The sequence below is a fragment of the Vanessa cardui genome, chromosome 25, assembly GCF_905220365.1.
Source record: "Vanessa cardui chromosome 25, ilVanCard2.1, whole genome shotgun sequence".
NCBI classification, from domain to species: domain Eukaryota; kingdom Metazoa; phylum Arthropoda; class Insecta; order Lepidoptera; family Nymphalidae; genus Vanessa; species Vanessa cardui.
In genome coordinates this window covers 4,300,566-4,326,099 of record NC_061147.1, presented here as the reverse complement: position 1 = coordinate 4,326,099, position 25,534 = coordinate 4,300,566, and the positions used below count along the sequence as shown (strand labels likewise).

General features: G+C 35.2%; 1 protein-coding gene across 8 annotated transcripts in view; it reads right to left on the bottom strand.

Moving 5' to 3' along the window:
• Window positions 1-225: 225 nt before the first annotated feature.
• The window catches only part of LOC124540529 (IQ motif and SEC7 domain-containing protein 1), a 184,569-nt gene continuing 159,260 nt past the window's right edge, over window positions 226-25,534 (bottom strand). For 6 of the 8 annotated variants that reach the window (XM_047118171.1, XM_047118176.1, XM_047118174.1 and 3 more), the window contains 19 exons: window positions 24,933-25,077; window positions 24,180-24,269; window positions 23,265-23,482; window positions 22,604-22,724; window positions 21,758-21,887; window positions 17,899-17,995; window positions 16,717-16,867; window positions 14,865-15,051; window positions 14,003-14,197; window positions 13,105-13,322; window positions 12,044-12,224; window positions 11,390-11,599; window positions 10,600-10,737; window positions 8,980-9,106; window positions 8,354-8,557; window positions 6,472-6,550; window positions 6,144-6,274; window positions 5,175-5,315; window positions 226-3,917 (listed from right to left, as the gene is read on the bottom strand). In XM_047118171.1, coding sequence (XP_046974127.1) covers window positions 3,814-3,917; window positions 5,175-5,315; window positions 6,144-6,274; window positions 6,472-6,550; window positions 8,354-8,557; window positions 8,980-9,106; window positions 10,600-10,737; window positions 11,390-11,599; window positions 12,044-12,224; window positions 13,105-13,322; window positions 14,003-14,197; window positions 14,865-15,051; window positions 16,717-16,867; window positions 17,899-17,995; window positions 21,758-21,887; window positions 22,604-22,724; window positions 23,265-23,482; window positions 24,180-24,269; window positions 24,933-25,077 — 2,867 coding nt within the window. In that variant the 3' untranslated portion in view covers window positions 226-3,813. The remainder of the gene's footprint in view (window positions 3,918-5,174; window positions 5,316-6,143; window positions 6,275-6,471; window positions 6,551-8,353; window positions 8,558-8,979; window positions 9,107-10,599; window positions 10,738-11,389; window positions 11,600-12,043; window positions 12,225-13,104; window positions 13,323-14,002; window positions 14,198-14,864; window positions 15,052-16,716; window positions 16,868-17,898; window positions 17,996-21,757; window positions 21,888-22,603; window positions 22,725-23,264; window positions 23,483-24,179; window positions 24,270-24,932; window positions 25,078-25,534) is intronic. The other 2 variants (XM_047118172.1, XM_047118177.1) reach the window with 2 other exon arrangements.

Here is a 25,534-nt window from a genome sequence, read left to right as displayed (position 1 = left end):
CCTGATGGAAAATAATCACCATCACCCATAGACAATGACGCTGTAAGAAATATTAACTATTCCTTACATCGTCAATGCGCCACCAACCTTGGGATCTAAGATGTTATGTCCCTTGTGTCTGTAGTTACACTGGCTACATGTAATTTCAAATTCACTAAAAGCATCTAACATAGCTTAAGTTATTAAACAATAACTAAATAAAGGTCATAAAAATAAAACAACAAAAACCCTCATGAATGTTAATTCATATTTAATAAATAAATACATTTTCATGTTTTTTTTTAAATAAAACTAATGTAAGTGACTTAGTTGTAGCAACTCTCAACAACATTATGATACAACGTTCAAACGTACAGGGAGACGCCGAACGCGTTTATTGCTTAATACTACATAATAACAATTATCAACTAAAAATATATATTAGACAAACTCTAAAATATACATACAAGTTATATAAGTTAGTATGGTTTATATTACAGAAAATTAAACTTTCAAACTAATCATTTAAACCCATGTCACATTCACTATTTCTCTGATATAATCTGTATTGTTTTAATAATTAATTTCCATGTAGTCGATAATTGTTCAGCTTAATGTGACATGGATCTAATTTATAAAATTACAGATAACATAAATTCACTTCTCGTTACGATTCATCGAACAAATCAACTTTAGAAAAAAAATATACAATTTAACGAAAAAAAAAAACACACGTTCATTGGAATATTATGTGAACACAATCAAAAATATATCTTTGGCTTCAAGCGAAATTTACAAAAGCAATACAAAGACCATACCACACAAACTTTAGATGCGTTCCAAATACGAATGACATAACTTTTTAAGTGTTTCAATTTACGTGACATTTAAAAAATAAAAGTTACCAGTCTTAAATATTTTCAAACATTTAGATATTCCATGTAAAAGTAATATGATTCATAGACGCTTTTGACGCCATATTGAAAAAAAAATCAGTTTCGTATTTAAAACGCAAGAAGGCGTACAAACTCAGTTATCTTCAATAGATAAAACGCATCTCGCTTGAAATACGTACACGAAGTCATCACAAACAAACCTCGCACACAATATTAAAAGTTATTACGTTACAATATAGTTCAAAATCCAACGACAAAACAAGTGATCAATTCCTTTTATATTAATGCATTACTCTAAGATTAGAAATAGCACAAACATGGATTTTTTTATTCATACGAGATTCAATCGGCCCAAAAATTTATCATTTATAATAAATTAAAAAAAAACATATATCAGTTTCTGTCAACCATACGAAACGACAACAAAACAAATTTATACAAGAGACTGTTAGCATAAACATAAATTTAAAAGAAATTTCATTGGTTTAAATATTTTGCAAAATCCTTGTGACCAATTAAACCTCTTACAATATTAAATTTGAAATAAAAAGACTTACAATATACGATTAATAATGGAGATTCAACAGTACAATAATTTTATTGGACAGAACATTCAGATTTGTACGGTACGTATACGTCATCGTACTTTTGTACAAAGACAACGAGCTGAGAGGAGAAATAAACACAATGGGAGAAAAATAGTAGCATTCCAAAGTGGTACTAAACAAAAATCATTAATTGTGAAAGATTTAATTAATCGAATCGAAAAGAAAGAAAATAGGACAAAGTTTAAAAGAAAATCAATTTAACGATACGAATAATCATGTCTCTAGGAATAGTTAAGTTTTATCAATATTATCATTCAAACAATTTACCATAGATCCTAAGTACATTCCACATAACATCTTCATCACCCGAACCTTAACACCATCGAAATAAGAGTCAAAATCCAAGTCAACAAGTCAATTATTTGTCTATCTACCCACGTATCAATAAGTAGAAACAACAAGTCTACGTAATCGATACAAAGTCAACATTATTAACTAATTAATATAGAAAACTTTAAAAGTGGGAGTACAAATTTTTTTCAGTCGATCTCATAGATGACAAATTCACATTAAACGTTAGCAAATTTGCTTTATTCTCTCCTATCCTCTTAGTTCTAGATATGGTTACGTCAGGACAGCAATTTAAACTAACCGTAGTTCTCAAGAAAGACAAGCAAAGTTTTAAGAGGGATTTGGTAAAAAATATTCGAAAAACGAAGGATAGTATAATAAAAATAAAACATTCTTATTAAATTAAAAATGGTAATACGAGAAAGTCTGGTAACAACACAACTTAAATTTATTTAGTAGGAAATATTGAGGAATTAATTGCGGAATTAATATTCCAATAAATACAGTAATTAATTTCGAACCAAGGAATAGAGATTTTTTGGGTTATGCGAATATTTATATTAATATAAATAATGTATTTATATATCAAATAAACAGACAATCTTCGAATAAATGAATTGTGTATTATTGTCAATAGAAAGATAATCAATATAGGACACATTTTCTTTTATCTAAATGGACAAGAAATTTTATTTGGCGTAGGATAACTCTATGGACAGAACCCGATCAGGATTCGATAGAATAAAGGTTTTTAAAAACTCTATAGAAATGAATTTGTACGGCTTTAATCGCCAAAAGCTTATATTTTATTGAAGAATGTATATCTCTAACTTTTCAACAATAAATCGTATATATTTTTTATTTTAATATAATTTATGCGTTATAATAAAATGCCTTGTGCCGAAAGAAATATTAAGAATAATGTGATGTTTATACATTATCTATGGTATCCTATATTCTGAACGTATTTACAACTATTCTAAAAAAAGATAAAATTCTTTGATTTAATATTTAACTTTTTTTTTCATCAAACGAATCTTTAATACTTCGTGGCTGGTAACGTGCAATGGATTATACGTTTAATGATCGTAAATTTAAATAATCACTGAATATAATTTCGAAATACTTTTATCTAAACTATGTCCTCGAAAATGTGATTAGTTCAATGCAAAACAATCGTATCGAATCTCGTTTACATAACCCTGTGTCTCAGCGATATCTTAAACCACATCTACCGTCCAAAAGTTTTCAGAAAATAATTAAATTTCTAGAAAACCTTCCCGAATACGTGGCCCCATAATCTTATATAATCCGTTATATTTCGTTGTTAAATCCGAATAACCTCTTTCCGCAATATTTAAAAAAATAAATCTTATATTACGAAAGAGTCTACGTATGAAAAAATTCAAGAGAATTACGTCAATATTATGCATCGATGAATTATAATAATGTAAAGTCGAATGATAGTAATATATCATTGGCACGTCTAGTACAATTCAAACATTTTATAAACTGTTTCCCGCCTCCATATTATACCCTGAATTATCAACTTCCACCTTATAATACTCCTATAACCCTTCCTCGAGTATCGAAAGATGTCCAAAATCCATTATCGAGATTAGATTATACGAAACACATTTCGTATAATTTACACATCAATTATTCGCCCTTAATAATATCGAATAATTGCAAATATTAAGATTTATGTAATGCACTTAAATAAAATCTACTCCCGTTTCAAAGGGATTCGAAATTATCATAAAAGATGGCACTTAAGAAAACCTGAACTAGCTAATATCAAAAACGTCTATCCTGTTACAATATAAACAGCAAGATATAAAATCAGATAGCAATCATATGCAACGCTTACTCGATTATAATCGATTAGAAAAAAGCATTCTGAATTCACAATAGTTCAAAGATATTCCCAAAATTAAACCTGAATGCAAGTATGCTTTTTTTTTTTAAATAAATCCTTCAGGGATTTTAAGGTTTAGAAGAAATTAGTAAATAATCGATATTAAATCGATTCCTGATCTTTAAACCTCTGTGCTCTTTCCGACTTGTCCTTGCTTAGTGTCCGGGACGCCTGATGCACTCAATTTCCGTTGACGACCAGGAAATATGCCTCCGAACAATCGACCTGAAAGAAGAAAGAAAATTATGTTAATTTAAAAGACACAAAATAAGTAATTCTTTCATTTTATCTGTCTACTTCTAATTTTACTGAATCTTTTGATGGCTTGTTTTTTTTTTAAGATACAATTTTGCGAACGTAGTTAGCGTCAATATTATTCCATTACAGTTAAGTATTCTATAACTGTATATAGACAACTAAGCTAAGCATATAAAATGTTTGCACGACTAGTAATACCGTCTCATATGTCACTGTATATATAGTCAATTCCAGTTGAAAAAGGAACAAATATAATCAAACCCTAGACTTTTAAATTCCATGCAATTTCGAATATTTATTGTGCGCTACTATCATATAAATCAATCAAGATTGTAATTAACCACTTAACAAAACATTCCAATTAAATTTTATTTTCATACCTCCAATAACAGTTTGGTTGATTTAAAGCATTTTTTTTAAATCTATTATGAACATTACAGTCTATTCAAGCTCTCGAGCATCAATTCAATGTCAAATGTTGTTTATTCAAATCAAATCAAGCCAAAAAAAACTTTATTCAAGAAGGCTTTTACAGGCACTTTTGAATCGTCATTTTACAAATAAGTGAAGCTACCACCGGTTCGGAAAGTAAATTCTAACTAAACCAAAGTAGAGAAGAACCGTCAAGAAACGCAGTAATTATTTTTTTTAAATCTTTATCGGTTCGGAAAGTAGATTCTACCGAGAAGAACTGGCAACAACTCAGTAGTTACTCTTTTTTAACATTTAAATATACTAAGTCATGTTAGTTAAATACAATTAATTGTGTTCTTGCGGTTGGAATAGACTACAATTATAATCGTGTCGCTGCTGTCGGTACTTAGACTACAGGATTATAATCGTGTCGCTGCTGTCGGTACTTAGACTACAGGATTATAATCGTGTCGCTGCTGTCGGTACTTAGACTACAGGATTATAATCGTGTCGCTGCTGTCGGTACTTAGACTACAGGATTATAATCGTGTCGCTGCTGTCGGTACTTAGACTACAGGATTATAATCGTGTCGCTGCTGTCGGTACTTAGACTACAGGATTATAATCGTGTCGCTGCTGTCGGTACTTAGGCTACAGGATTATAATCGTGTCGCTGCTGTCGGTACTTAGGCTACAGGATTATAATCGTGTCGCTGCTGTCGGTACTTAGACTACAGGATTATAATCGTGTCGCTGCTGTCGGTACTTAGGCTACAGGATTATAATCGTGTCGCTGCTGTCGGTACTGACCGGGGGAGCGCTGCTCGGGCGGGTGTCGCGGCGAGGTGGCGTGCAGCGCCGTGCGGCTGCCCTGCTGGAACGACACCGACATGCCGCTGTCCAGTGACCCCACGGAGCCGCGACGCTGCAGACGCTCCGCTGCCAACGCCACTGGGGACACGACATAATTTATCATTGAGTCGAGATGGCCCAGTGGTTAGAACGCGTGCATCTTAACCGATGATTGCGGGTTCAAACCCAGGCGAGCACCGCTGATTCATGTGCGTTTGTCTTTATAATTCATCTCGTGCTCGGCGGTGAAGGAAAACATCTTGAGGAAACCTGCATGTGACAAATTTCATAGAAATTCTGCCACATGTGAACAACCAACCCGCATTGGAACAGCGTGGTGGAATATGTTCCAAACCTTCTCCTCTGAGGGAGAGGAGACCTTTAGCCCAGCAGTGGGAATTTACAGGCTGTTGTTGTTGTTGTTTGTCTTATTCTTAGGTTAGTATGAGTTTCGTATGAAGTTAGCGCAAAGTGAAAGCTACATCGGTAAAGAGTTAGTACACAACTTAATGTATATTTTTCAGATTATATGGGCGATTGGAGCGTTAAATATCTCCAAAGACATTTTTGGTATCGAGGGCCATTTTCAAAAGAAAATAAATAAGCGGGCGAGATTCAATATAGCGCACGAGCACTCACAATATAGCGCAAATACATAAAATGCACATGTATTTATTATTCTCGAGAACTAGAGGAATAAACGCAACAAATCGAACTATCCTCGAAAACTAGACGAAAAAACGCAACAAATGGGTAATTTTTATCCAAATTAGAAATTTACGTTACGTAATTTTACGTTCTCGCTATCTGGGTTCTGTATGTTAACCTCAAATGGAGGAACACTTAGCCCAGCAATGGAATATTTACATGCAGCTACTGTAGTTAACACACGGAGGTAGAATTTGAATAATGTATGTATGGCCATACCGGGATCATTGATGTCGACGAGCGAGTTGCTAAGTACGTTCCGCTTGATGATGCTCGTCGGCGGTGGGTTCTGCGACAGTCGTGATGGCGCCGACGGTGCTGGACAAGATGGTGGTGGGGGTACCACAACGCTGTAACGACATCTTAATTAACGTCTTTCATTTTTTTCCTTCTAAGTGAACACAAAACTTTGTGGATACTTCTTTAAGTAATTTTAAAGTATAGCATCGAATAAAAAAGCCATGATAGACTTCTTAATTACTATTTATACCTAATTGTTATTAACATTTTTATTTATTTTAGCAACGGATATATAAGTATTATTTACCCATGGACATGCACATGATCCATGCACTGTTGGTGATCGATTTCGACGTCCGCTACTCCGCTATCTCGATTCTCCATCACTGTGGATATGCAAAACATTTTTAATTAAACATATTAAAGAAATAAAAATCAAAATAAACTTTATTCAAGCACTTTTACAATTAAGTGAAGCTACCACCGGTTCGGAAAGTTGATTCGACCGGCAAGAAACTCAGTAGTTACTCTTTTTCAACATTTAAAAAATACAGAGTCAAGTTAGCTAAATACAATTATTTAAATTAATATATCCTACTTGGAAGTCAACAGATATTAACTCAACGCATTTTTATCCTCTATAAAATCTTGTATCGAATAATAAGCATTGGTAAAAAAATTACCAATGTATTTTTTATAAACGATTTGAATTTACGAAATGGCAAAGTTAAGTTAGTGCGGAATACATAAGACATTTTTTATCTAAAAAGAAGGACTTTTTTGCATACGCGAATATGCCTGGTTGAGGATTCAATAAAAGGACAAAACATAATATAAATAAAACTTAAAACTATCTCCATTAATTACAAGTCTTTGGAGTAATGTCAGTCTGGGTAACTTTGGCCTTCAGTAAAACATTGGCCCACACAAAGATACAACCAATCAAACAGGTCAACAGGGCAATGAATCTTTTTGTATTGTGAGTTACGAAGAGTGTCTGTTTCCTGGTAAGGTCATCAAGAGCCTGGGACAGAACCTAAAGATTTCCGTAATGCAAAAAGCTTCAGATGGGTGGAAATGGCCATCTAAACCTGATTTTCTGAATTGTAACAAAAAAGATGTTGTGAAGTATTTAGATCATGAGCAAATAGTTGTGAAAATGGGATACTACGAAATACATGATGACTTTTTATACATGGAATGGGGAAATTAACCTATAAGTTTCAGCATCTTTCACAACTACTTTCTTATGTTATTTCCTGTTGATTAAGGTGTTTGTTTTCTCCTGTTACTAAGTTATTGTATTTCTAATTTTAGATTTAGGTTGATTTAAGCACAATTTTTTTTTTTTATTAAAAAACCTTATTTCTCAAGGGTCAGTAAAAAAATACACTTATGTACATTTTTTAGTTAATTTTATGGCAACCCTAACCTTTCTGTTATGTTTTTATTGTCTATGGCGTAAGTTTGCTTCTTCCTAGCTCTAAATTACGAGGTTAAAGTTAACCATAATCCTGAAATTAAAACATACGTAGTGAAATCCAGATCCAGACATACATGGTACAAAGTTACCCAAGTATCCGCAAAACTTTGGCCCAGCCTAAAATCGCAAAATTTTCCTTGCCTGCATTTAACTAAAATCAAAATCGGTTGCAAATTTTACACAGCAATGGTTCAATCCCACTGATATTATATTACTTGGAGAGCAGTATACAAATTAAAACGATTATTTTCTACAAAAAGTGTCCTGACTGGGCTAAAGTTACCCCGAGTGACTGTAATTTGGACAAAATTTTATCGAGATTTGTCATAGGATCTGCCAAAATGATATTGCATTATAAAGACACAATAACCACCTTAAATTTAATGATCGCTAAGATCCATCTTATTTTACCAGCAATTTTCCCAAAACTTCATCATTTTTGTTTGGATCTTTTTTTTATGTTGGACAAAATCACATACATTACTCTGATCCCAATGTAGCTAAAGCACTTGTGTTATGAACGGTACCACTAACATCCAGACCCAAGACAACGTAAAAAACTAATGATCTCTTTCTACATCGCCTTGGCCGGGCATTGAACGTGGGACGTCGGAGTGGCGTACTTAACCGGTGTACACACTACTCGACCACGGAGGTCGTCTTAAATGACTTATACATATGTATATATGACATGACGATCACGCACCGTTCCTGGAGGCGTTCCCCGTGTTCCTGCCCTTGCCGCGGTTGAGCTCAGCCTCGATCCTCATGGCTTCCATCTCGTCCATCTCGGCGACGCTCTCGCGCAGGTCCTCAGCGAACTTGCAGCGGTCGTGCTCGTTGCGAGCGTTGAACGTCGCCAGGCGACGCCCGTCGACGCGACGCGACAGGCGAATGCCGAACGGATAATCTGTACAATACATTATTTCTTTACTAAAATTCATTTACAGATTTTATAACGTCAACGCAGGTCGCTATATATATAGTTAAATAATCTTTGCAAATTTTAGAAGGTTGTAAGTGTGACTGATCGGAATATGGCTCTACATTTATGGTATAGATTAATTTTAGTTACATTAACAAAGTGTGTTACTTTCATTCAATTTAATGAAAGGTAAGTCAAAAAAACATTTCTGCAATCGCCAATGCGCCACCAAGTTTACCTACTCAGACATTCTTACACAAAACAAATAAAATATCTACAGGCGTAATTTTTACATCTTACACTATGAGACTTATCAAAGTATATTGACAATACAAAAGCCCCCGTACCACGATAATCATAACATAAAATTACATATACAATCACAGTAATACGGTTATCGTACTCACGTGGTACAGAGAAAAGGTTGACGAGCATTCCGCAAAGCGGGAAAGACTGCCTGAATGTATACGTCACAGATGACTTCTTCTTGCTGAAGATCTTCGTTATAACAAGTAGATCATTGAAGAGGAACACCTGTGATATTATATAAACATTAGTATATATTTAATATACATATATATATATTTTATGGTATAGGTTGGCGGACGAGCATATGGGCCACCTGATTGTAAGTGGTCACAATGACGCTGTAAGAAATATTAACTATTCCTTACATCTAAATAAAATTAGTTATTAGGGATTTTAATCGCGTATATTAATTATTTTGGAAATCCCGACGTTTCGAGCACATTACAGCGTTCGTGGTCACGGGTAGACGGGTAGGTTGTCTAATTAATATACGCGATTAAAATCCGTAATAACTAGTTTTATTTAAATGAGTAATAATCGCGAAAATTTAAGACAACATTATATTCCTTACATCGTCAATGTGCCACCAACCTTGGGAACTAAAATGTTACGTCCCTTGTGCCTGTAGTTACACTGGCTCACTCACCCTTCAAACCGGAACGCAACGATACTGAGTACTGCTATTTGGCGGTAGAATAAGTTATGAGTGGGTGGTACCTACCCAGACGGGCTTGCACAAAGCCCTACCACCAAGAATATATAGTAAGGCTAGAATATGCATTATAGTACTAGTATTAAGTACTTTGTACAGTACTGTTTAGTGATGACAAATAAAGAATGGGTTACATAAGTTAACGCATATATATATATTTATATAACTATTGAGTAGATTATTTAATTTTTAGTCACAAAAAAAAAACTAGAATATAATTTTATGTGTGAGGCAAATAGTAGCCTATCCTTCCTTAGAGTTCAAATTGATTCACACCAAATTTCATCAAAATCTGTTCATTGGTTTGGCAATGGAAGAGCTACTGACAGACAGAGTTACTTTCTCATTTATAATATTAGTATATATATAATAAGAATTGCATGATCATGAAATTGGTGCGTTCAAACAAGCAGACTAACAAACTCTTTACCTTTATACGAATTATTATGTAATTAGATATAGATAGAAATTTTTTTAGGGTTTTTTTTGCAATGTCAATTAAAAACCAGTTAAGACATCAAATCTGGCCAATCGGAATATGGCTCTACTTTACTAGTATAGATGAATTTTAATTACATAAACAAAGTGTGTTACTTTTATTAAAATTAATGAAATCTTAGCCAAACAAACGTTTCAATTATTATGTATAGTACGACACAACTTAGATGTCGCATCGGCAAAATTCGTAATACCGATCACATCCGAATTAAGTACACTATCCCAAATTATCAAAATTTATTTCTGATGCGAATATGATCTTTACACAAACGTAATAACTTGTAATATCATATGACTTAATATATTCGTTAATTTGACGCGTCGATTTACATGCACTTGCTTTCTCTGACGCGTGAATCTATAGCGACCAATAGCGTCGAATGGCGCGATAGGGAGCTATTTGTATTGGTTGTGTAAATCGGCTGTGATCGGTTTTATTATCATTCCATTTCATTTTCCGATGCTACATCTAATATGTGTCGTACTATAATTAGATATAGATAGATACCTCTCTCTGGTGGACTCCAGGGCGCTCCTTCTTATGTATGTCGGGTATTTCGTAGAGTCGACAGTAGCAGACTAGTCGGCGATGCGGCAGAGCCAAGTGAGGCTTCTTACCAACGATGGTAGCTTGTACTTTCATCACCTAGAAAAGTGCATACATTTATTTAATTTCATACTATAAATAACAATAAATTAAAGGCATAAGGCTAATTTACCAAATATATGTAAATGATTGGCTTATATTATTTCGAATACGTTGTTAATCAACTTTGGAATTTCGATATCTCTAATCTCGATTCCAAAGTTGATTTAGAAAATTAAGTGAACATTCACAATGAAATATAAACTCGCTTTTAACGACCTCGCTGCTACGATTGTCAGTTCTGAGAACCTGCAAATCTGACCGCTGTATACTGAATCGTCGAATTTATATTTATTTCTACGATTGTCAGTTCTGAGAACCTGCAAATCTGACCGCTGTATACTGAATCGTCGAATTTATATTTATTTCTCATTGAGAAATACTCCTGTACCTGTGAAATCGTTTATACAATCACGTACGCCATTACCGTTAAAAAAATTGTGTATAGATATTTGTGTGTGTATGTGTGTGTGGATGTGCGTGCGTATATACTTACACACTGTACTAAAAGAATACGCACACACATACGCACACATACGCACACACTGTACTAATGTAAGCGTTATCTGGTTATTCAATATTATTGTTAACACGAAACGATTACGATCAGTTAGTTCATTAGTTTTTGCCAATTAATATTGAGCCTTATTACCTGCGTGACATGGTCGCTGCCCGGCCTGAACTCGCTGGCCTTGACGCGGTCGTATATCCCGGCCAGCATTTCGCGGTCGATGTCGCCGCAGTCGTCGATGCCGCGAAGGTTCCGCACGAAGTCGTCGAGAGACATGCGCGCCTCGGGCTTGAGGTTCGGTGTGTGGAGGTCCGTGTTGAGCATTATTATTGCGAACGCTAGCACGAATATCTGAGGGAGAAATTTTATTATAGCACGTGAAAAAATTACTCTGAATTTAGTGACTAGTGACTTTAACATGTAAGAAAAATGCCCTTCATCTGTCCCGGGTTCGATACCCGAATTGAAGAAAAAGTTCATTAATTTACTATACCGATTGTAGAAAAAGTTCATTAATTTACTTTACCGATTGTAGAAAAAGTTCATTAATTTACTATACCGATTATAAAAAAAGTTCATTAATTTTCTATATTGTCTTGGGTCTGGGTGTTTGTGGTACCATGGTTACTTCTGATTTTCCATAACACAAGCTTTAGCTATGAACTTACATTGGGATCAGAGTAATATATATGATGTTGTCCAATATCTGTATATATAAAAAAAAAAAAAACTTCTACAATACATATAGTAAACCTTAAAACTAATATAAGTTCTCGTGGGCAAAAATATAATTACCGTATCCTGTGTGCGCAGTCGCTGCACAAAGTCGGTATTGCACACACAGTATCTCCTCGCGAAGGCCTCGACGAGTCGTTCTATCTTCTGCGCCTCGCCCGGCAGGCGGAAGTGCGCTTGGTATCTGCGCAGAGCGACGTCGACTGCCATGCCGGACAAGTCGAGCTCGTTCACGAAACATCTAGACAAACAAATTAGTATATATATCAATTAACTCCATAGAAAATTACTGATATTGTTTATAGAGAGATGAGATGGCCCGAGAGCCGAGATGGTCCAGTGGTAAGAACGCGTGCATCTTAACCGATAATTGCGGGTTCAAACCCAGGTAAGCACCGCTGATTCATGTGCTTAATTTGTGTTTAAAATTCATCTCGTACTTGGCGGTGAAGAAAACTGCATTAGTCTAATTTCATAGAAATTCTGCCACACGTCTATTCCACCAACCCGCATTGGAACTGCGTGGTGGAATATGTTCCAAACCTTCTCCTCAAAGGGAGAAGAGGCCTTTAGCCCAGCAGTGGGAATTAACAGGTTGTTGTTGTTGTTGATATTGTTTTGAAAAAAAAAACGCGATCAGCTAAATAAACAGTGACACGTATACGAATACGAGCAAAATATATACGATCACTCAAGTTCTAGATAATAATGATTAAAAAATATATAATTTTCTACTAAGATGCTATGTCCCTTGTGCCTGTAGTTACACTGGCTCACTCATCCTTCAAACCGGAACACAATAATACTGCGTACTGTTGTTTGGCGGTAGAATATCTGATGAGTGGGTGGTACCTTACCAGGCGGGCTTGCACAAAGCCCTACCACCAAGTAAAATTATTATTAATTTATACCCAATTAGCGACCCGCCCGGATTCATGTTATAACATTTTCCATGTATTATAAACAAAAATCTTTGTGTCGAATCTATGAAATCAACGAAATGTCTCTATCTATGAAAAATCCGCATCAAAATCCGTTGCGTAATTTTAAAGATCCAAGCATACATAGGGATAGACAGCGCCTTTGTTTTATACTATGTAATGATGACAGTATCAACTCACTCTAAAACAGCCATGTTGAACTGACTCTGCAAATTTCCCAAGTACTCCCCGATCATCTGCTTGCTGAGACCCTTCCTCGTGATGAGGAACCTGGCGACTCCTCGGGGAGAGTTCTCGAGGAACCCGCGGGAGATCAGGTAGGCTATGCCGCGCTCCGGTTTCTTATTGAACAAGTTCAATCCGACTCGATACTGACGTTTACGGACAGTCTCTGATACCTGAAAACAATTACATTTTTCATGTTAGTATTTAATAAAAACAGCGTTTAAGTAATTGTTGATCGCAATCTATTGGACCACACATATAAAATGCTACAAAAATCGCAACATTTCTAAGATCAAGTAAGATAGTCAGCCGTAGATATATATTCAACTAGTTGTGGCCCTCGGCTTCACTCGTTTTTAACTGTCTGGTAGTAGTAGTTGTCAATTGTTAGGCAAAACAATTAGCCCATGTCCTTCATTGGAGTTCAAGTTTGCTTCATATCAAATTTCATCAAATTCAGTTAATTGATTTGATAGTGAAAGAGCGCCAGACATTACTTTCACATTTATAAAATTAGTAGATAAGTTTTTTTATGCTGTGGATTGGCAGACGAGCATATGGGCCACCTGATGGTAAGTGGTCACCACCGCCCATAAACAATGACGCTGTAAGAAACATTAACCATTACTTTCATCATCAATGCGCCACCAACCATGGGAACTAAGATGTTATGTCCCTTGTGCCCGCAATTACACTGGCTCACTCACCCTTCAAACCGGAACACAACAATACTGCGTACTGTTGTTTGGTGATATAATATCTGATGAGTGGGTGGTATCTACCCAGACGGACTTGCACAAACCACTACCACCAAGTAAAAGTATAGTATAGATCAAGATTGAGAAGTGCTTACTTTAAGAGGCTGCTGGTGCGTATGGGGGTGGTGGTCGTGCTGAGGTCGGCAGCAGGCGGCGGGGGGAGGGGCCTCGTAGTAGGGCGGGGCCTCCTGCCTCTTCCACACCGCGTAGCGCTCGCCCTCGTACAGCGTGCCCGACGCCGTGCGCGCGTGCTGTTGGAACTGTTGTTCCTGGATGTGGATGTGAGGCTCCTGGAAACGAAGGACCAACTTATTGCTTTTCTCAAATATATTTGCTGTTATCTGATAGTTCATCAAATCAAAACATAACATAAAATTTATATTTCTTGTTTTTACATACGATTCAAATGTATAAATGGAAATATTATTTAATCTAATGATATTATGTTCATTACTAGTTTTTCGCCCGCGGCGTCATGTACGAGGCATAGAAAGTACACTGTTTTTTTTAGGAATTCAAGCTCGAGAGCTGAGATGGCCCAGTGGGAGAGCTGAGATGGCCCAGTGGTTGAACGCGTGCATCTTAACCGATGATTGCGGGTTCAAACCCAGGCAAGCACCACTATATATATGTGCTTAATTTGTGTATATAATTCATCTCATGCTCGACGGTGAAGGAAAACATCGTGAGGAAACCTGCATGTGTCTAATTTCATCGAAATTCTGCCACATGTGCATTCCACCAACCCGCATTGGCAGAGGAGGCCTTATCCCAGCAGTGGGAAATTTACAGGCTGTTACTTTACTTTACTCATACCAAATTTAAGAAAATTCGGTTCAATGACTTCGCGGTTATAGACCAACAAACGAACAGACAAAAATTACTTTTGCATTTATAATATAACAATACACTCACAAAGTTATCAGACGTGGCAAAAATATTCCAAGTGTCACTCACCGGAGCCCTGGGCTGGTAGGGCTGGTGGTAGTGGTGGCGGTGCTCCTGCGAGGAGGAGGAAGATGAGGATTGCACGGATGACATGGAGCCGCCGCGCACCACGGCGCCTCCGCACTCGGCGCGCCGCAGCGACACCGGGCTCTCCGCGCTGCGGGCACACGCCGTCACGTACAGCGCACTGGCGTGGCTTCGCGGAAGCCACACGGCACCATCAGTAACCACATCCCACCACTCCTAACTAGCACACTAGCGACCCGCCCCGGCCTCGACGATTGCAAGGCTCATAATAAATATACTGTAGACTATCTTACAATGTTCACAGTTTTTCAGTGATTCTTTACTATATTGTGCGGCACCATCAGTAACCACATCCTATCTCCTACGCTAGCGACCCGCCCCGGCCTCGATTGCAAGGCTCATACTAAATATACTGTAGACTATCTTACAATGTTCACAGTTTTTCAGTGATTCTTTACTATATTGTGCGGCACCATCAGTAACCACATCCTATCTCCTACGCTAGCGACCCGCCCCGGCCTCGACGATTGCAAGGCTCATACTAAATATACTGTAGACTATCTTACAATGTTCACAGTTTTTCAGTGATTCTTTACTATATTGTGCGGCACCATCAGTAACCACATCCTATCTCCTACGCTAGCGACCCGCCCCGGCCTCGATTGCAAGGCTCATACTAAATATACTGTAGACTATCTTACAATGTTCACAGTTTTTCAGTGATTCTTTACTATATTGTGCGGCACCATCAGTAACCACATCCTATCTCCTACGCTAGCGACCCGCCCCGGCCTCGACGATTGCAAGGCTCATACTAAATATACTGTAGACTATCTTACAATGTTCACAGTTTTTCAGTGATTCTTTACTATATTGTGCGGCACCATCAGTAACCACATCCTATCTCCTACGCTAGCGACCCGCCCCGGCCTCGATTGCAAGGCTCATACTAAATATACTGTAGACTATCTTACAATGTTCACAGTTTTTCAGTGATTCTTTACTATATTGTGCGGCACCATCAGTAACCACATCCTATCTCCTACGCTAGCGACCCGCCCCGGCCTCGACGATTGCAAGGCTCATACTAAATATACTGTAGACTATCTTACAATGTTCACAGTTTTACAGTCATTCTCTACTATATTGTGCATGTGCCCTTTTGAATCAATCTATCTATTAAGCCTCGTCGATTGCAAGGCTCATACTAAATATACTGTAGACTACCTTACAATGTTCACAGTTTTACAGTCATTCTCTGCTATATTGCGCATAAAAAACTTCTTTTTGAATCAATCTATCTATTAAAAAAAACTGCATCAAAATCCGTTGTGTAATTTTAAAAATCGAAGCATACGTAACGACAGACAGCGGTAAGAGACTTTGTATTATACTATGTAATAATAATAAAGTATATTATTCCTGACTCCATTTCCAATGGATGTCATTCCATTTTAAAAAACTTCTTTTTGAATCAATCTATCTATTAAAAAAAACTACATCAAAATCCGTTGTGGAATTATAAAAATCGAAGCATACGTAATGACATACCGCGTTAAGAGACTTTGTTTTATACTAAGTAATAATAATAAAGTATATTATTCCTGACTCCATTTTCAATAGGTGTCATTTCTATAGGTGACTGACTGGGGCCGATTAAGAATCCGTTTTTTACTGATGGTACGGAAGCCTAATAAACTTAAGATCATCAAAATGTGTTAATATTTACATTTATTGCTGTCTATTTTATGCAACTCATATTTTAAATCGGTCATATATTTGATATACTATCGAGCTATTTTGAACCTTACGTTTCAGACCATAAAGTACATACTTGAGTGTTATGCTGCTGGTCCTCTTTGGTACTTCTGGCGGATGCCGCCTCGCGTTGGCAGCTTGTATTGCGGCAAGCTGTTGCTGCTGACGAGCGGTGGGTGAGGACAGCGGCTTACCGCCTGACGAAAGCAGGTTACCGTATATGGGACCTGGAAATTATAATAATTAATTAAAACAGTTAGGGGTTGTCCATTAATCACGTGATCTTTTTTTAGCATTTTTTAACCCCCCCTCCCCCATTGGTGATACGTAGTGAGGTTTAAGACCAACCCCCTCCCCCTTCTCAACATCACGTGTATTTTTAGTACCTACAACGAATCTTAAAATTTTCTGAATATTATCTTAATTTAAATACAGGTATAAACTATAATCATATTTTATTCTGAAATTAAGGACCATATTTGTTTAAAAATCGCGCATTAGACGAAAAAATAAATACACGAGATAATTTACTACACATAAAACCCCCCCCCCTTCCCCTTGTGTTATTTTCGTGATTTTTATCAAACCCCTCCCCCCCCTTTCAAGCCTCACGTGATTAATGGACAACCCCTTATTTCTAAATTTATTTTTTATTTTATTTGTTTATTTAGAACTACCAACAAAAGATACAATAATTCGTGTACAGCAGTCATTTTTTTGTAGTACATTTCAATTGTTCTTTTACTTACAGGTAATTACAGCATGCAATTTGTTATAGGCAATCATCGACTAACAGAGTTACATTAATAAAAATAATAGATATTCAATTGCGTAAAAAACAAACAAAAACATGTTTACAAAATACAGGATTTTCCTAAATAAATAACGTAAGACTAAGATCTGTCTTATTTAGGGCTTTGTCTTTGCCTTTTTAACACAAATTTCTACTAAAAATATGTAAACTTTTCTTATAAAAATTAAAGCCCAATTAGTATAATCTATATTAATATTATAAATTTGAAAATGTAACTCTTTCTATCTGTCGGCCTGTCGCTCTTTCACGACAAAAACCACTGAACCGAATTTGATGAAATTTGGTTTGAAACAAACTTGAATTTCAAGGAAGGACATGGGCTACTTTTTTGCCTAATATGACAACGAACACACTTAAAAACGTGAGCGAAGCCGCGAGCGACTACTAGTATTATATTATAAATATGCAACAATCTTTTCTATGTATTCGATCAATGTTAATCACCTGAATTATTTAACAGTTGGTGGTTGTGTAGAGATTCATTGTGGGATGAGGATGTTGATATATTCGTCACGGAGCCGCTAACTGAACAGCTGCATACCTGTAATAGAAAATAAATACATGAGCAAACTTAAACACTATTAATTATAATTTATTTATTTTTTTATTTCCAATAATTTGAATTTAACAAAAAAAAATATTGTAGCCTGAGTTACACCTCATTATATCTGTTATCTGACAGTGTAAGTTCCGTCAAAATCAGTCCAGAGATTAGCCGGACCCAACAGACAGACAGACAGACAAATATTGTAAAAAATGATTTTTTGGTATATGTATTGTATTGTATTGCATTGAGTAAAAAGGGCTATTTTAATATTACAGTAGTACTCATATATAGTAATATTATCAATATGATCCATAAAGACACACACATACTCATGGACAGAATGACTGAATACCATTCCAATTAGAAATCGAAAATAAAAACTAGAACAGTAAATAAAAATAAAGATAAACTAAAGGCACGAACAGTATATCCGTGGAAATTCCAGATTAAATAAAAAAATATATATATGAGAAATAAATTTATTGTAGGGAGGGGCCTGGTTAAGTGGCTATTGGATCTTGATCCAAGTTCAATCCCGAGAAACCCCTGACGTCATATTAAAACAGCGTCTTTTTTAAATATATTTTTTTAAAGTAAATAAGAATAAAGATAAATTGATGTTCCAGCTTCATACACAAAATGTTATCTCATCATAATTAGATAACAAATACATTTTATCAAAAGACAATTGCCGCGCGAATGCAGAGCCGGAACGAGATGACTTTATCTTAAATAAATTGTAAATAAGGAAATATCATTAAAATAAGGTTGCACATTAAATAGTAATAGGTATTCAGCAAATGATTTTAATATTATCATCTTTTCAAATCCCTAATAACCTACATATATTGATACAAAAAGATAAAAAGTTAATAAAAAATCCCTCAAAAAGACCATTCACACAATCAACAGTAGCGACATCTGTACTTAATCTTTAGAAACTCTGTCGTAATCTACAAGATTCGAGAACTACTAAGTCTAAATAGAGATCATAATGTTTATAAGACATTAAATAATAACGTTTTTTAATTATTTCATTCGCAAATTCGAAATTAAATTAGACAATGTTATTCTGTGTTTGTCATCATTCATTGCTATTTATCTACATAAAATTAATTCAAGGTCACATATATTTGTTCATTTGTAATAAGAAAGTTGAAGCAATATACTTCCTGATAAGGTATGTAGTTACCTCACAGTTACTATCGAAATTGGTGGGAAATCCTCCTGACTGTAAGGAGAACTGACCTTGAGAATAAAACTTGTCTTGTCCAAAATACAGCTCAATAAATATAGATCCTTGGAATTTGGAGCGGTTGCTTTCGAAATAAAAAGGATACAACGAAAAGAATTAAGAAAACTATAGGAGATTTGATTCAGACTCTAATTGTTTAACGACATCTTATCAATTCGTTCAATGAGTCATTTATCGTACACTAAGAAATAAATAAATACTGTATTTTTATGACAAAACATTGAGTTATTATATCTTGGTACCGTTTGCATTTGAAACACTTTGTTGGACCTTGGTACTAATAGTATAATTTTATTATTTTTTTGTATAACGAATAGCAGCAATTGCACAAATTAATTAAGTAATTACTAATATTCCTATTTATTTCCCATATAAGCTTATCATTTGTGTTCAGAGTAGGGACGACAATTTCCCAAAGGATAAGGATCGATCCTATGATTTTCTACATTGCTAGGCGATTATAGCCCGTAAACCATTGTGCTATAGAAGATACTAGTTTAGTTCTTATTAGAAAAGAATATATTCAAATAGTGTATCGGGGTTTTACTTATTATAATTAAATATTCAAAAACAACAATATTAAAATTTAAGCAAAACAACATTTCTCCTATTCCATAGTATATCTAAAATGCATAATTATTAATTTATAATATATAATAATAATATACCAAGATAAACACAACCGGTGTTTAAGTAGTTACTTTTTAACCATAATAGGACATACAAAGATAAAAAAAAATAATTAAAAATGATAGGGTTTTAGTGATGTGTGAAAATATTTAAAATTTGAAAAAGGAATTATGTTAAAACCACAGATAAAATTAATTTCTAAACATTTGTTTTAATGAAAAATAAATACCCACATCATAATTCATCTTAGTGCCTCCCCTCCACATACGTATTTTCGTCACTCTATTTATAATAACTATATTACTATTCCTTAATATTTTCTTTAACACTTTTCTCGTCTTGTAGTCCATTTTGCAATAAATATAACACCGCACGTTATTTAGCGTGATCGTCACGCGAATGACTGATAAAAATTGTTACGTACGTTTGCAAAGTCCATATCATTATAATCAAAATAATTAAAACACTATCAAGCTATTATCACTGCTATTACAGGTGATTAGAGACTAGATTCGAGTGGATGTATTATTAAAATTGCCTCGGTACGGAATATCGGTCGTACGCGATAAATAAATGCTCAAATATTTAGATTATGTCTTGAAGAAATGTATCCTTGCAGTAATTATAATATAAACAAGTAATATGTCATACATCTAATTATATCATTTATTTAACGTTAACTTAAAACGCATATATATGTAATGCGCCTAACAGCAACAACAATGATAATTAAATGCGATAATAAACAATATAAGCTTAATCATTTGGGTTGTTAATGTTGGCAGGTGACTCATTATCAAAATATTTCACACCTAAGCCCAACAGCTAGTTGATGCGAGAAGACTAGATTCTGAGTTATTACTCGAAGCCTTTTTTATCTCGCTGGAAACACGATATCCTCTCATGAAGAGAGGTGAGAGGTGAAGTGGGGTGTGGGGTAATGTGGGCATCATCGGTACATAACACCGGGAGCGCGCTAGTATACGGGAATTCATTTGGTAGTATGGATTCGTGTGTACCCGTGTGGGCACCATCACATATTCTACAACCAAATTACATACTCAATATTGCTGTGTAAGTGAGTCAGTGTAACTTCACAGGCACAAAAATCATAACATCTTAGACTTCAGTGGTGTAAGGAATAAATTATATGTTTACGACGACAGTGTCTATGCACGATGGTGACCACTTACCATCATATGGTCCGTTTGCTTGTCCAAAAAAAAGTTTATTTTAGATATAATGTGAATTTAAGGTCACACATGTGTCGTATTGTAACTCAATAAACACATTAAACTCCTTAATTGTTCTGCTGAGTTAGTTAAATTGAGATTATTTGTTTCACAAAATATCAAATCGCTTTTTTATTAGTATATTGCATATAAAAATATTTTTGCTTGTAATATTAAAACAACCGTTTAATACGCAAATGTAATGTATACACGATACATATACCAAAAAAAACATTTTTACAATTTTCTGTCTGTATGTTTGTTCCCGCTAATCACTAAAACGGCTGGACCGATCTTGACGGAATTTTCATTAGCAAACAGCTGATGTAATAAGGAGTTACTCCTTATTACATCAGCATGTTTGTTTGGTAAATGTATCGCGTATACATAAATATGCATTTAATAAAAAAAAATAGTTATTTTAATATTACAAACAAAAAGATTTTTCATGTGCGTAAATTTTAACTAATTTAGATACAAAAATAATAAAAAAGTGATTTGATATTTTGTGAAAGATATAACTTCAATTTAACTAATTAAGTAGAACAAGTAAAGAGTTTAATGTGTTTATTGAGTTACATAATTTTAGACTTAGCGTTAAATTCAAAAGGGGTAGTTGTTAATCTCAATAGAACCTACCCCGCTGTCGGCGTCACCGCGGTGGTGCGGCGGTATCTCGGAGGCGATCATGTGTATCTGGTGCGCTGACTGCTGTACGCGCGCTACCATCGCCTCCACCTCGCTTTGGGGATCCAGCGGCATGTGATTGCTGGAAACATACACAACATTCCATTAACACAGTTCGTTTAATATCTAATAAAAATAACATTAAACTAGTATATTTGCGTATCACAGTTAAGCTGTTTAGTAATTACAGCTTTTTGGTCAATTTTGAAAGTCTGACCAGCACCTTGAATAAATATATAAATAAATATGAGACAACATCACATACATTACTCTGATCCCAATGTAAGTAGCTGAAGCACTTGTGTTATGGAAATAAGAAGTAACGACGGTACCACAAACACCCAGACCCAAGACAACATAGAAAACTAATCTACTACATCGACTCGGGCGGGAATCGAACCGAGGCGTACCCATGAAAAGCGATGTACACACCACTCGACCACGGTGGTCGTCAAACCATTAGACCAATTGAATTGATTAGTGACCTTCAATCATAGACATAAAGTACCAAGGATTGAAACGTAGATTATCGAGAAGAATAGGCAAGAACTTCTCTATGTATGCTTAGATCTTTAAAATTACGCAACGGATTTTGATGCGGTTTTTTTTAGTAATAGATAAAACCAGAGGAATGTTCTGTATATAATATATGGTCAATATAGTAAAGAAACACTGATAATTTTAGAAGTTTCTAATATGATGACGTAAGTAAAGAAATTCTGTAGTACATTTAGTATCAGTATTACACCCGTGCGAAGCCGGGGCTGGTCGCTAGTCATATATAAAGTTAAATAATACCTCATGTCAATATCATGCCTTTCGCGCAAGGACATGGAACGCATCGGTCTCGATAGAGCGAGCACTTTTTCAGCGCTGCCCGGACTTTTCTGCATCAGCGTATTCGCGTAGATATCATTGCCTGAAAACATTTAAAAAAAAGTTAGTAAATCGAAAATGGAATAACGAAACGGTTACTGTTATCTACTCCTAAGCTTTATGGATAGATAATGGATTATGGAAGCTAAAATTGATTGGGTAATTTATTCAACTAAATTAAACATAAACTTTTCCTCAGTCAGAAAACTTGATCCAATTTATTATTAAGTAATATTACAAAAGTTCGCAGAGAGGATTATTTGACATTACGCAAATAGTTTCTTAGTCTGATTTATACAACCAATAGGAATAGCTCCCTACCGCGCCATTCGACACCATTCGTCGCTATAGATTCTCGCGTCAGTTCAACCCGAGAAAGCAAGTACATGTAAATCGACTAGTCAAATTGACGAATATATTTGGTCATATGATACTACAAATTATTACATTTGTGTAAAGATCATATTCACATAAGAAATAAATATTGTTAATTTGGGATAGCGTACTTTATTCGGATGTAATCGGTGCCGATGCTACATCTAAGTTGTGTCGTACTATAATATAATTAACAAAATGTAATCACCGTTAACGAGTAGATGGTCGGAGCCATCCTGAAGCCTCCTCGCGTTCGAGTCGGCAGCCTTCGCCATAGCTGTGATAGCGCTGAACTTCTTCAGAAGTTGCCTCCTTCTGAAGGCTCTCTGTATCGTCACCGCTGCTCTCCTAGCCCTGAGACCTCCGTATCGCCTTTCCAATATTTCGACTTGTTTGTCCAGTAGATCTTGGGACATTTCATAGCGACTGAAAACATAAAATCCTCAATTATATATCTTTCAACAAATCACTATTAATTATAAATGTTTCTACAGAACTAAAAATAATAATTCGATTTATTTTTAGTGTTGCAGTTTGTGACGTAATCAACTACGGCGGTAGGAAAAACTAAATAGGAGGCCAGATCAAGAAGGTAGTATTCGTGACAGATAAATTTACCTAATAGATAATGAAAGAGCTTGAAATTGATGATATTGATATTCGAATACTCATTGTGATAACGAATCTATTATACAAGATATTATGACTACGATAGACAATATCAATAACGCTCATGCGAAAACGAAAGTAATAAGTTGGTTACGTTCAAGATTAACAGACACTACCGTGAGGTATTGCGTTAATGAGTAATCTGATTGATATTACATTGATACCAGACGCAGACTGAAATGTTATGTACGAAAGAATAAGCGTTAGTCGTCAGTTATCAAACATGCCGATGGATTAGTTGAATATTAAATGAATAGGGGCGTTGTAACTTCGAATGTAGACCTTATAATCATGCTAAATATGGTTTAGAATCGAATGGACTGTAAAATTATAATAAATCATTAGGTGGACTATAATCGTGATCGTCAACGGACGAGTGATAAGGGTAAGTTTTTTTTTGTGGTGTGTTAAGGATTTTAGGTTGAAAACGCATTCCTGAGGTTAGGGGACATACCCTCGGGTCAATTTGCCCCGTTTTTGTGGCAAACTAGGATCTTTTTGCGTTATTCCCGCTGTGCCAATGATTCCAACGTCTGTGCCCCGTCTATGGAAGCAGATTTAGAAAAATATCGTCAGTGACTATATTATCCTGTAAATAAAAATTGCGCAAACCGATTCGGCAGTTACGACCTTTATGATCCTCGCCATGTGGACACGTAACGAGAAAATTATAAATAACGCTAATGGAATCGTAAATCAAGCGTTAATTGTAAATTATGTTCAAAAACAATTTACTAACATTAACCGCAGTTAAGAGTTTCTCTCACTGGCGAACCAAACATGTGTTTTCAATTAATAAGTTACCATAAATCACAGACTTATATCATGAATGTCTGCTAAACCTTTGGGAATTATACGAAAAGTTATTATTTAACGTATACTTTTCTATTTATATACAAAAAAAAAATCACTAACAATAGACACACTAATTTAACTATATATACAAATTAAATTACAAAATCCTTTTAAATACATAATTACTGCAGAAACGATATTTACACTTTTTTAGGGAAATAATGTCTAGAGTAATTCCTGCTGATTACACGCATTTTTTGCAATATATTAATCATAAGAAAACCCAATAGCTGCTTAAACTATTTTATTTACAATCAAACCAACCATTTATATATACATTTTCAATGGATTTATATTTTGTCATGTATTGCATTTATATGGGTTTACACCATGTCATGTATTGTCATTTTACCTGTTGGTATGAACAGCCAGCCCGAAGCCCTCTGGCGGCGCGGCGATGTAAAGCGGCGGCGCTGGTTCCGCTGCGCCCGCGCACAGACCCGCGCCCGTCGACGCGTTGGACGCCGACGAGCATGACGAGTTGGAGTGATTCAATGCTGGAAACAGAAACATATTCATTAATTCTCCATTTAAATATAGAAACATTTTAAATATGATTTCAATTTCCTAACCACAATTAAAGAAAATTTATATTAAACTGTTACATAATACCTTTATTGTATGCGAGCGTTTTCTTCTATGGTAATTCCTTACATTTTTTTTTGGTAAAATAAATAAAATTTATGAAGTTAATATTAATATCCGTAGCTATTGATTATTATTAACGTTGACTTTAGTCACTCCAAAACACAAGGACTGTTAAGATACGAACAATGGAAGCGAAATCAGAACATTTGAGAATATAGTGTATATACAGAAATATATATTTAAAGTATTCTACATAAAGGCTTCTTCATATTATAATAAACAATTAATTACGAGGAAATCTCGCGGGATATATACGAAAAATAAATGGCCTTATGAACGCTGCTTAGCGACTGTTTAGATCAGTGA